The sequence below is a fragment of the Nicotiana attenuata genome, unplaced genomic scaffold (assembly GCF_001879085.1).
Source record: "Nicotiana attenuata strain UT unplaced genomic scaffold, NIATTr2, whole genome shotgun sequence".
NCBI classification, from domain to species: Eukaryota; Viridiplantae; Streptophyta; class Magnoliopsida; order Solanales; family Solanaceae; genus Nicotiana; species Nicotiana attenuata.
Genome location: NW_017671868.1, coordinates 139856 through 153279, shown reverse-complemented (window position 1 = coordinate 153279; position 13424 = coordinate 139856). Strand labels below are relative to the sequence as shown.

The 13424-nt window shown below is 37.1% G+C and overlaps 1 protein-coding gene and 1 long non-coding RNA gene across 2 annotated transcripts; one reads left to right on the top strand and one right to left on the bottom strand.

The window, feature by feature from the left end:
- Positions 1–3311: 3311 nt before the first annotated feature.
- Positions 3312–7690, top strand: LOC109210630 (probable protein phosphatase 2C 27). Its single transcript, XM_019374079.1, has 4 exons — positions 3312–3879; positions 5225–5428; positions 6389–6600; positions 6846–7690. Exons 1-4 carry the CDS (start codon positions 3700–3702, stop codon positions 7402–7404), a joined length of 1155 nt encoding a protein of 384 aa, XP_019229624.1. The 5' UTR covers positions 3312–3699; the 3' UTR covers positions 7405–7690.
- Positions 7691–11563: 3873 nt separating this feature from the next.
- LOC109210628 lies at positions 11564–11979 on the bottom strand. Its single transcript, XR_002065584.1, has 3 exons — positions 11900–11979; positions 11744–11809; positions 11564–11638 (listed from the first exon to the last, which is right to left on the bottom strand). It is a non-coding gene; the product is annotated as an uncharacterized LOC109210628 (long non-coding RNA).
- Between the last annotated feature and the right edge of the window lie 1445 nt (positions 11980–13424).

The following is a 13424-nucleotide window of genomic DNA, read 5'->3' as shown; positions in this document are numbered from 1 at the left end:
GAGTGCAGAGTGCAGTATCAGCACAACCGACCCCATGTGTTGGTAAGTGCCCGGCCTAACCCCTGCGAGGTAGTGACGAGGCTAGGACCAAACTCCAGATAAACCTGTGCAGTTATATAAATATACAGTGGAAAAATAAACAAGAATAAACAGTTTAAATGGGAGGGGAACATGCTTCAGGGAATAACAGACAAAAATAGAATCTCGAGAGAATTATAAGGAAACCAAAATCCAACTCCCAACAATGATAAGGAAAACAAAGACAGATTTCACTTTCGGTTCACATCTCGTTGCACTATCCCACTTCTCATATCCTGTGGTAGGCGTACCACCCGCTCCCATTTCATAGTATCTTGTGGTAGGCGTACCACCCGCTCCCATTTCATCATATCTTGTGGTAGACGTACCACCCACTCCCATTTCATTATCTCTTGTGGTAGACGTACCACCCGCTCCCATTTCATCATATCTCGTGGTAGGCGTACACCCGCTCCCATTTCGTCATATCTCGTGGTAGGCGTACCATCCACTCCCATTTAAAAGGCAACACAAAATCACAAGGAATCCCGACAAGGGAACAAAAGAATATAGTAACTTCCCGACAAGGGAACAACAATACCAAAACAAACATCCCGACAAGGGAGAATCAGCTATAACCAATCATAACTTAATTCTTACTCGGCTCAAATAGCACCAATACTTAATCATAAATAGAATCCACGAGAATAAACCAAATCTTTACTCAATGTCGAGAATCATCAATTAAGGCATCCATAACAAGTTAACAACATTTAAGAACACAATATCTGTCAATATAAGACTCACGGTCATGCTCGACACCAACGTATAGATACTCGTCACCATGCCTATACGTCGTACTCAACAAGAAGCAATTAGCAAATAGGACACGACTCCTAATCCCTCAAGCTAAGGTTAGACCGAACACTTACCTCAAACTTCCACGGCCAACTCAATCCTCAAAAACCGCCTTTCCTTTCGAATTTGGCTCCAACACAATCGTATCTATGCATAATCGATTTAATAACATCAATAAATGCTAAACAATTCAATTCCAAAGCCTAATTATAGCTTTCTAGTCATTCTTCCCAAAAGTCCAAAAATCGACCCCGGGCCCGCTTGGTTAAAACACGAGGTTCGGACCAAAATAAAATCATTCATTCACCCACGAGCCCAAATATATAATTATTCCCAGAATTCGACCCCAAAACGAGGTCTAAATCACAATTAATCAAAAAGCCCTAACTCTACCCAAATCCCTAATTTTCTACCCTTAATCTCATGTTTTAAGCCTAGAAATCTAATAGGTGATGATAGAAATAGAAGAAAACAAGCTTAGGATTACATACCTATGAAGTTATGGTGAAGAAACTCTTCCAAAATCGCCCCAAGAGGTGTGGAGAAGAAGGGGTTATGAAATTTTTATAAAATTCCGCAATGCTACTGTTTTGGGTCTTTTAAAATAACTGGGCAAAAACCTTCTTCGCGTTCGCAACAGACTCATCGCGTTCGCGATGAGTCAGGCCCACAGACCCTTGCGTTCGCGTGCAAACGAATCGCGTTCGCGATGAACAAATTTGGACTTGTTTCAAAATTTCATTATATACACGAAGCGGGGGAGGGTTCGCCGCGGTTCATTGCTGTGCTTACACACAAGGCTAGGCTCCAGCTTAAAACTTTGAAACTATACCAAATCATACTCGGCTTCGATCTCTCTCTCTCCATAATTGATATGGAAGTTGGAAAAAATCAACCACTCAAAGCTGACCTCAAAATGTTCCAAACACGCACCCAGGCCTAGCTCTCTGTGGTGGGGAACTTATCGACGACAAAAAAGACGAGGTTTCCGTGTCCCTTCCCCTGAACCCTACGCGTTCGCGAGTGGACGGACGCGTTCGCTAAGGGTCTCCCCCCTCAGCTTCGCGTTCGCGTCTCAACCTTCGCATTCGCGAAGAAGAAAACTGGCACTTGGGAATTTTGCCTTGCGCGTTCGCGAGTGGGACTACGCGAACGCGAAGAACAATTTCCAGGTGCACTGAACAGCAAAATCTGCAACATTTCTTAAGTCTAAAACTTCCCGAAACACATCCGAAACACACCCGAGCCCTCGGGGCTCTTAACCAAACATATGTACTAACTCAACAACACCATACGAACTTATCCGTGTTATCAAATCGCCAAAATAACCTCAACAACAACGAATTAAACCTCAAAATCAAAGGATTTTTTTCTCAAACTTCATAAAACATCAACTTTAGCAATTTAGGTCCGAATCACGTCAAACGACGTCCGTTTTTCACCAAATTTTATAGAAATTTCTTAAATCATATATAAAACTTGTACCGGGCGCCGGAACCAAAATATGGGCCCGATACTAACATGTTCTAATCAAATTTCATTTCAAATTTCCTTAAACAATTTCAGAAAACAATTTCCTTTAAAAATTCATTTCTCGGGCTCGGGACCTCGGAATTCGATTCCGGGCATACGCCCAAGTCTCATATTTTCCTACGGACTCTTCGGGACCGTCAAATCACGGGTCCGGGTCCGTTTACCCAAAACGTTGACCGAAGTCAAATTAACTCATTATAGCCAAATTTTACCGTTTTTCACAGATTTTCATATTTAAGCTTTCCGGCTACGCGCCAGGACTGCGCACACAAATCGATGTGACTCTAAGTGAGGTTTTCAAGGCCTCGGAACATAGAATTTAATTTAAAACAAGTGATGACCGTTTGGGTCATCACATTGAACTATGAGAATGAAAAACCTTGATAGGGAGTATTATTTCCTTTAATGGACTTTACACTTCGCGAATCTGAATTAATCGAGACTTCAAAACAAATGCCGTACGACGGGTGAAAACCAAAATATATTGTAAATTATACATAATCGAGTTTAAGCAGCTCAATGATAATGATAATGGTATTAACTAGTGTAGTAATATGTACAATCATACGATAATGTACTTTTGAATGATACAGTCAGATCTCTCCTTTATAACAATACTTTATTGTAACCAAGTTTTATGTGAAATCGATTATTCATGTTATATCATAATATATATTTTCTGCAACTACATTTCACTATAGTAATTAAAGAATATCCAAACAAACGAGATTGTTATAAAAAATTTGACTATATATACAAATATAAGACAGAATATTATTTCTTTTTTCTTTTTGTTCCTTTCCTAAGTTTGACAATGATTAATTAAATTAATAGGAAAAGAAGCCACCAGTACCCCAAAGTTTCCTATAAAGTAGGTACAAAACCAACAAATATTAAAAGAGAAATAAAAAAAATCTACACCTAAAAACCTCCAAAAACAAAAAAGAAAAAGCCCCTTCTGTTTCATTGCTTTCACAGTAATAATACAGCTATAACCACACTTTTTCTTAGAAAAAATCTGGAAAACTCAAGTTTCCATTTGTCTCTCTTCTATATTGTTATTACTACTATTTTGCATTAAACAGTATATATATAATCTTGAGATTAATTATCATCACATCACATATTCCAAGAATCTTCTCCTCAATTTCCAATTCTTGATATATATATTCTCTGCTTCATAAAGTTTTCAACTTGCAGAAAATAAAGTGAAAAAAAATTCCAATTTGATTCTCAAAAAAAAAAAAAAAAATGGTTATTATTTTGTTTGCTAAAACTGATTAAAAAGAAATGTGTGTACAAGAGTCAGAGGAAGTGAGTGAGAAAATGGAGAATTTGGATATTTCAAAGAGTGATGATAATGTAAAGATTGGATCTTTACAAGTAGAAGATGAATTGGGAAATACCCAAAAAGAGAATTGTGAAAAAAACACATCTTCTAGTCTTGCTGTGATCAGAAATTCTTTCCCAGTAAGGATCTCTTTCTTTAATTTTTATCATTATTGGTCTTGTAAATTTGGTATTTTTTCCAATAATTTTGCAAAGATATGATTTTTTTCCTAGTCTACTTATGCATTAAATTCCACTTATATGGATAATTTGAGATTGAGGTGTAGCTGTTGTAGTCATGCTTTAGAGCTGTTCTTTGGTGTGCAAATGGATGTTGAGAGCTGTTGCTTATTTTGTATAAGGAATTTGGTCAATTTAGGACTGTTGAATAATCTAGCAAGTTGCAAAGATTTGATTGTTTTTCTTCCTCCTTTTATGATGTAGTTCTTGAGCCGATCGTGTATCGGAAACAGCCTCTCTACCTCACCAGGTAGGTAAGGTCTGCGTATACACTATTCGCCCCATAACCCACTTGTGGGATTATATTGGATATGTTGTTGTTGTTGTTATGATGTAGTTATTATTGGATATGTACTTTGAAGAAACAATAATTGGGTTGTTGTCAATTATGGTTTGTTATTTTGGTGGTTTGGGGTTGTCATACTTCTCTACTGGTTTCTATCTTAGTAATCATCTTCTGTCTATTTTTTGGTTTTCTCACTCTTTTTTGTTAGATGGTCTATTTATTAATTATGGGTCTTTATCTTTTGTGATTTGCATTTTTTGGTATCCTTTCTTCTTATGGTTAAGTGTGGGACTCGTCGGAGCAGTTTTTAATAGCTTGGACGAACACTAATTGTTGTTCAGAAGTACTTTTCTAATTTATTAGCCAAACACAAACTTTTGATAAAAGCACTTCTCAACGTAAGCTGATTTTAGAAGCTTGGCCAAACAGGCTATAAGTGTGGGACTGGTCGGAAAGGCTCCTGTATTGGATGGATTTGGTAGATTTTTTTTCATCTGTTGTACTGTGCTATCGATCTTTCTGGTAGAAAAAATTATTAATAAATGGATATTCTTGATTATATCTGGAAATTTGGAAATCTTTGCCTTTGGAAACTAATTTGAATGATATGGATCTCCGCGGCATATTTGTAGAATCTTGGTTTTTTGCTATGTGCCATGGTAAATCATTGAAGTTCTTTTTCTTCGATAAGTTAGTAAATCATTGAAGTTGCTTTACTTGCATTCATCTTGTGTTTCTTTCAATGTTCCTTCAGCAGTAAATTCATTGATTAGTATCACACATTTTCATGTCCCGATGGTCCTTCTATATTATTTCCTATACTAATTCTATTACCGATTCGTGTCTAAATAGAAAGTTCACTTGAACAATTCAACATCTAAGCTGATTGTTGCATGGCTATGAACTTCTTCATTGCGTTATAAGTGATTTATTTCCTTTTTTCTTCCTTTTGTTCTCTAGATGGAAAGCATTTCTGAGGATACAACTATTGCAGACCGTAAGCAGATACTCTTCAATAAATTCCTCCCTACTCTTAGATCTGGAGAGTGGTCCGATATTGGAGGTCGTCTTGATATGGAAGATACTCATATTTGTATTGCGGACCTGGCTAAGAATTTTGGTCAAAGTATTCTTGGTGAGGAGGAGGCTGTCTCTTTTTATGGAGTAAGTCCTTTAAACTCGTTTGGCATCATGATATTCATCCTTTGCAATTTTCTCATTTTACTAGTAGGTGCATTTGTATCTTTCCTTGCTATAAAATTTAGTTTAGGTATTGATGTAGGGAACATGGGTTGTATATTGATGAGAATTTAGAGCCTCTCTATCTTTCGTGAGTCGAGGGTCTACTAGAAATAACCTCTCTACATTCTTAAGGTAGGGATGAGGTCTGCATACACTCTACCCTCCTAAGACCCCACTAGTGGGATTACGCTGGGTTTGTTGTTGTTGTTGTCGCACAAAAGGGCTGAAAGAACTACAAAGGAGTGCCTTGTTCCTCAGGGTTGTGAGATGAAACACGTCGCTGACGGATTTCATGGTGCTAGCCTTGTGCTATTGCAAAATGGTACAGGATTAGTTATTAACTACATCAAACAAATGTATAAAACCGTAGGTGACAACTGATGAATTAGAGCTCTCCTGTCGTGCTTATCAGATCATGACACTGCTTTGCACCATAAAAGAGACAAAGAGACCACTCTACTCAAATGATGAGATAGCATAATGATCAGAAATGTAGTCCAACTAAAAACACCGCGAATCAAAAACACCATGACACATTGTAGTTTGAACTTGTTACTATTGGAAAATGTATATGCTGAACAGCTGAAGCGCAGTAGGTCTAAGCATCTTTGCTTGTGGCATAGGAACTCACACTTGGACCTGCAGGGTACAAGTAGCTTATCTTATTAGTTTCCTATTTAGGACCAAATATAATGTCTAATTATTATACTAGTTATTCATTAAGAATCACACATCACTTTCATATAAAATAGGAGTTCCGGCTGAGGAGTGGAGAAGAATTGAAAAGAGATAATAAGCCAAGTTTACTATAAATTCTTAGCACATCTAGCATCTGATGTTCTCCGACCAGGCGACCACTGATGTAAATGGTTTTAGTGACAGGTCTTTGATGGCCATGGTGGGAAGGGAGCAGCACTCTTTGTTCGTGACTTCTTACCAAGAATCATTGTTGAGGATGCAGATTTCCCTTTGAAACTTGAGAAAGTGGTCAGTAAATCTTTTTTGGAGACAGATGCTGCTTTTGCCAAGTCATGCTCCGCTGATTCTGCCTTTTCCTCGGGCACAACTGCACTCACTGCTATGATATTTGGAAGGTAACCATTCCTATGCATTCATCTCATTTTCTTTTCACTATTTTCCTTTTATCCTGACTTCCAATTTATGTTTCAATCAACTAGCACGATATCTTAGTGCCGTGAAGCTTTTTTTAGGTTGTTGCTAGTAGGGAATTTTGTTGGTTAATATTCAGTCTTAATAAATACAAATTTATCTTCTTTAGGCTACATTAGAGATCTGTGTCTAATATAGGTTTCTTTCTGTACTAATATCTGATGGACAGATCATTACTCGTGGCAAATGCTGGCGATTGTCGAGCAGTACTCTCTCGAGGTGGATTGGCTATAGAAATGTCAAAGGATCACAGACCTTGTTGTGTCAGTGAAAGAACACGTGTCGAGTCCTTGGGTGGATTCGTCGATGATGGTTATTTGAACGGACAGTTAGGCGTGACCCGGGCATTGGGTGACTGGCACATTAAGGGACTGAAGGAAGTCGAAAAGGGTGGGCCATTGAGTGCTGAACCTGAACTAAAACTGCTTACATTAACAAAGGAAGACGAGTTCTTGATCATCGGTAGTGATGGGATATGGGATGTTTTCAGAAGCCAAAATGCAGTGGATTTTGCCCGAAGGAGACTGCAAGAACACAACAACGCAAAATTATGTTGCAAGGAAGTCGTGGACGAGGCCAAAAAACGTGGTGCTATCGACAACTTAACGGTAGTCATGGTATGTTTTCACTCTGAACCACCACCACCTATTGTATTCCAAAGATCAAGAATTAGGAAGTGTATATCTGCAGAAGGACTTCAGAATCTGAGATCTTTACTCGACGGGTAGCGCTGTCGCGTGCAATTACCACTTTGGGCTTTAGGAAATGTATAATGCCAGTTACTACATTCTTCTGGAGTACATTGTAAATACCTCAGAGGTAGGATATGTTCTACCTTTTAATGCTCCAATTTAGAATTCAAGCAGATGGAATAAAAGCTTGAGGGAGAAATGAGCAAGCCAAGGAACCAAAATTTTTGTAAATATATCATTCTTCAATTGTATGCTCTCTTTACACTAAAGGGCACATATCTGAACTTCAATTTTCTAGTAATATAAACTTTAGATTTATCTATGAGTAATAAATTTTCTTTACTTATATCTCAAAAAGCTTAGACGAAATTTGAAACAATTATGCTTTAAACGCTCTTGCTTTACTCGTATTGCTTGATCAATTTAGCAGCTTTCTTCTACAGTCAAACCTCCCTATAACGGGTTCCTTTGTTCTGACATTTTTTGGCTGCTATAGTGAAATATTGTTATATAGGATATATATTATGACATTACATGAAAATTGGTTCCAAGAAAAATTTGACTTTTATAACGAATGACTGTTATATAGATATGTTATAGAGAAGTCTGTCTTGTATTTTCCTAGTTGTTATGACGGTCGTGCTCGTCTTGGATTTGGCCTTGTCCTTTGACTCGGCCATGCTCATGCGACGCCGGCGCCGGCGCCAATGAGGAATGGTTGTTGTTGTTGTTGCTACTACATGGTCCCTTAAAGTACATTCAAGGATCAGGTGAGCAGAACAGAAACATATTCCTATGTGTTAAAGAAAGAGATATCTAACATCTACTATCTATTATTTTTCTTGTTTGTTCTTACCTTCTTGCCTATATTTGTTTGTAATTTTGTCATGTAAACCGGTTAAGTATTAACCATATTTAACACGAACGTGTTCTTTATTCATCCATAGTTTTTTAGCAATGCCCAAACGAAACTAGGCATATTTAACCTTAGTGGCATCCTCTCGACTCTCTACGACAATTGTGCCTCAGTTCCAAATAAGTTGGGATCAACTGAATGGACATGGACATACCCTGGATGATTTTCTTTATTCTTAAAATAGGGAACCACGCCAAAAGAAATGGGTAGTCACACACATTGCTACCTGCTAAATCCGTCCTTGAATGATTTTGTTTATGTCTAAAGTTTCAAAGGAAGTCTTGGAAACACCAGATTATGAAAAATAAAAGGAAACAGAATCAACATGCATACTTGGAATGCTTTATATAAGTCGTACACAGCCATATGATTGAAGCAAAAACAAAGTTTTTATCATTTTCTCAACCATATTCCACAAGCAGAGAACACCTCCTTTTTCCTCTAACAACAACAGCAATAATCCCTGTGTAATTCCACAAGTGGAACTGTGCGAGTAAGCTGCAAGCAGACCTTACCCCTATTTTGTGAAGGTAGAGAGATTGTTTCCGCTAGATCCTCGGCTCAAAGAAAGCAAAATCCCGACAGTAGTAAATAGTAGTGAAGAAGCCATCCTTTTACAGTATATTCATAAGCTTATTGCAGTGGAGAAGTAAAGATGCTATGATTAGAGATTTACTATTGGCTCTGTAACAGAACTGGCACTGCCTTGAGATAGCACTGCAATAAAGAATATATTCCTATGCATATATCACCTGCAAGCATCTTTGACATGAAGAAGATATTAGCAATATAATATCAAGAAATATCTCTCTCTAGATAAATAGTGGACCAATATAGTTGCAATTTGAAATATGATCTACCAAAGAAACTAAACTGAGTTAAAGTAAACTACTAAATGATGCAACGGAATGAAAGTAAGAATAACAATATGTTTTCACTGAACTTAACTAACCTGAATACCATCATTAAACTTCGATTTCTGATGCTCAGTTGAAGGCAGATTTTGTTGAAATTTTTGCATTAAAGATTTCTTTCTTATTCAACTCAGCAGGTCTATTTTTGAACGTTTAGTGCATTCAACCAATTGAATGTAGTTACATGCAAAGCCAAAGTAGGAAACCCCTCATAAAAGATGAGCAAATATGATGTTTTCAAACTCTGCAAAAGCATTCTTTTCCTCTTGTAAGCTACTTTCACCAAGATTATTGGTACATCTTGTTGTTTTGATTTGATAATAAAATACTGGACATTTCTTTGAGAAGTAAAATACTGGTCTTTTTCGCTTTTAGATCTTTCAAAGTCAGTCTGTACTTTGTTTCTCATCTATTACCTTGCTAGAGAAATTAGCTTTGACTCAAAAGTATGCTTTTCTTGCATCTTTGTTGCTGTTAAGCCAACAACTTCGAGTGCTCTCTTCTTTGTGAATTTAAAATATAATCAAAAATTTAAACCATGTGCTGTTAATCAATTTGACAACATGCCTATACCAAAACCAGGATAACAAAATGAATTGAGGAGTACCTTTTTGGTCATATTCCTACACCTCTTTTGACTGATATGAACTCCCTCTGATATCTTCAGAAGCAGCTAAGCTTTCTTTATTTCTAGAACTTCGAAGCGAGCCAACAGAGAAATCTGCTTTCAACTGGAGCAACTTTACTTGAGGCAATATAAAACTGTCTTTAGCAACACATTTTAGGATCTTGACTTGCTATCAAGTTAAAGCGACTAATGATCCAAAAGAAATCCAGGAAATAGAGGTACAATCACAAGAAACCATAATTGACAACAGATTACAGGATTTACAAGATACACATGAACAGAAAGCCAATTAGCTGGGCATGGAACCTGGATATAGAGATATTGAGCACAACATATCGATGCTTCCCACGTTGCACTATTGAATGAGAAAAGAAAACCCACCTTCTAGTGAGTTGCCCGAGGTTTCGTCAATCCTAATTAGACCACCAATTACAGCGTACCAAAATTAAGTTTTGAGATCAATTAACTGATCCTGCAAAAGCCCAAGGCCATGCCCAATTCAAGATCCAAGTTAAACCAAATTCTAGCAGCGCTCAACAACAACAACAACAACAACAAACACAGTGTAATCCCACGGGTGGGTCTGGGGAGGGTAATGTGTACGCAAACATTATCCCTATCTTGTGAAGGTAGAGAGGTTGTTTCCGATAGACCCTCAGCTCAAGGAACAGTGAAAGTGGAATCTGTTATTTTAGCAACGCTCAAATATATACAACAACAACAACAACATACCCAGTTTGATCCCAACAGGAGGGGTCTGGGGAGGGTAGTCTGTACGCAGACCTTACCACTACCTAATGCAGGTAGAGAGGTTGTTTCCAATAGACCCTCGGCTCAGGAAGGGCAAGAATAAGAAGAGGAAAGCAAGTAAGGAAGAAAGATGTAAGAGGAAAGAAAAGGGAGGGATAAAGGATGCGTAGTGCCAAATAATAGCAACGGAGAACACAATACCTGAGGCGAGCAAAACCACATAACATAATAAAAAATCTAAGCATATCAAGAGACATGCATGCTACTAAGACTATCGGTAGGGGTGGGCATTCGGTACTTCGGTTCGGTATTTAATAATTTTGGTTCGGTAATTCGGTATTCGGTTTATCAATTGTGTATACCAAATACCATACCAAAATATTTCGGTACAGTTCGGTTTTTCTTATTTTGTTTCGGTACGGTTTCGGTACGGTTTCGGTTTAATAATCGCTAAAATTTAGCTAACGCCTAAGTCCTAACAGTGCACTGTCCAGATGCATAATTGTTGCAGCAAGCCAGCAACGTTTGAAATTGAAACCAGCAACGTTTGAAGTTGCAGCACATGCATAATTTTCTATCCATACACAAATACAAATCTAACGCCACACAGAAAGTCAGAAACAATACATACTAAACACCAGATGCTATAGATTTATAGCATCTAAAATCTATAAGTCAGAAACAATAAAAAACAGTCAACAATGTTTGTACATACTTACTTAACTTTGAAATTGAAACAATACATACTTAACAGATGCAGCAGCAGTCTAAACTTTGAAATTGAAACACTACATACTAAACTCAAGTTAAGTTTGAAATTGAAAGTTGAAACAATACATTACATGCTTAACAGATGCAAACAGTCAACACTGTTCACTGTTGCAGCAGCAACAGTCTAAACTTAACAGATGTAAACTAAACAATACATAATAAACTTAACAGATGCAACAGCAACACTGTTGCAGCAACAACAGTCAACACAACAGTCATTGCGAATCACCAGATGCAAACAGTCAACACTGTTGCAACTACACATTATAGACTTGACCACAATGCTTGAACCTAAAAAATATAAATCATAAGTTAGAATATAATATTTTGATGATAAAAAAACAAAACTACAAAAGTATTAAGTATATCACCAAACAAAATGAGTATTAAACTTACCTCTCAAGATGCAAGTTGCAACTATACATCAAACAATGCTAGTTGTGCTTCCATTATTTTCCATATCTATAGATAATTCGACCAAATATGTCATACAAATGAAAAAGCATGATATATTATTTTGAACTAAAATACACGCAAAATATTAAAGCTTACCGAGCTCGAGTTCCTCAAGATACTTCAAGTCTTCTTCAACACTAATAGGATTTTTCTCTTCTCTAAGCCAATCTTGAACACAAATAAGAGCTTCCACACATTTAGGAGTCAATGAACTCCTAAATGAATCAAGAATACGGCCACCGGTGCTAAATGCGCATTCCGACGCCACACTAGAAATTGGAATGGCCAACACATCACGAGCCAACTCCGAAAGAATAGGAAATCTAGAAGCATGTGTTTTCCACCAACTCAAGATATCAAAGTCTTCACTAAAAGGTTCTTGTTCTTCACTAATGTATTTATCCAACTCCGATTTAGCACCCCCACCCCCATTGTCTTCCTTTTGTTTCTTCAAGCTAAGCTTAGTCCTTATTTTTGATGCACTTATAACACTCCCACTAGATGTGTTAGATGTGTTGCTAGATAAGTAGATCTAGATGGAGATTGAGGACAAGATGCAGTTGAATATTTTTTTAGATACTCTCCAAACAAAGAATTCATATAAGCATACACCTCGGCATTTATTTTCTTTCCTTTTTCCTCCCCAAAAAGTTCTTCAAGTGCTCCCTCAACATATTCAAATTTGTTACGTGGATCCAACACAGAAGCAATAAAAATCATTTTATTCATCTTTTCAGGCTCACCCCAATATTTCTTGAACTTTTCTTGCATTCGCTCAGCCATTTTTCTCAAATGCTCATCCTCACTAGCTAAACACATTTTCAAATGACAATAAAGTTCAGATACATCCTCAAAATGAGAATTACAAGTGACATAACGTGAACCTGAAACTTTTTTAGTTAGCTCGTGAAATCTTGCAAGAAACTCTATCACATTCCTCACATTCACCCAATCATCAGAATCAAGAGGACCTACACTACTACCATCTTCACAAACATGAGAACATTGATAAGCCGAAAATCCATCATCAAAAAGATGAAACTTGTCAAAGGCCATTTCAAATTTTTGTGCCGTGTCCAACATCAAATAGGTGGAATTCCACCTAGTAGGAACATCCAAACACAATGTTTTGGTACATTCTACCTTTACATGTGCACAACACTGTTTAAACTTTAAGGTCCTTGAAGGCGAAGATCTCACATACCTCACAACATTTCTAACACGTGTCACAGAAGCATCAAGTTCTTTTAATCCATCTTGCACTATTAGATTTAGTATATGAGCCATGCATCTCACATGAAGATGCTTACCACTCATCATATTAGTTTTCCACATATCTAACTGTTTAGACAATTCTTTAACTGTGACATCATTTGAAGAAGCATTGTCCACGGTAATAGTGAAAACCTTGTCTAATTTCCATTCAAGCAAACAATCCCTAATAACTTTAGCCATCTCTTCACCCTTATGACTAGTAATAGGGCAAAAATCTAGTATTCTTTTATGCAACTTCCAATCCTTATCAATGAAGTGGGCTGTCAAACACATATAATTTATTCTTTGTAGTGAAGTCCATGTGTCTGTTGTGAGGCAAATTTTTGGTTGTGCTTCTCTAAAAGAC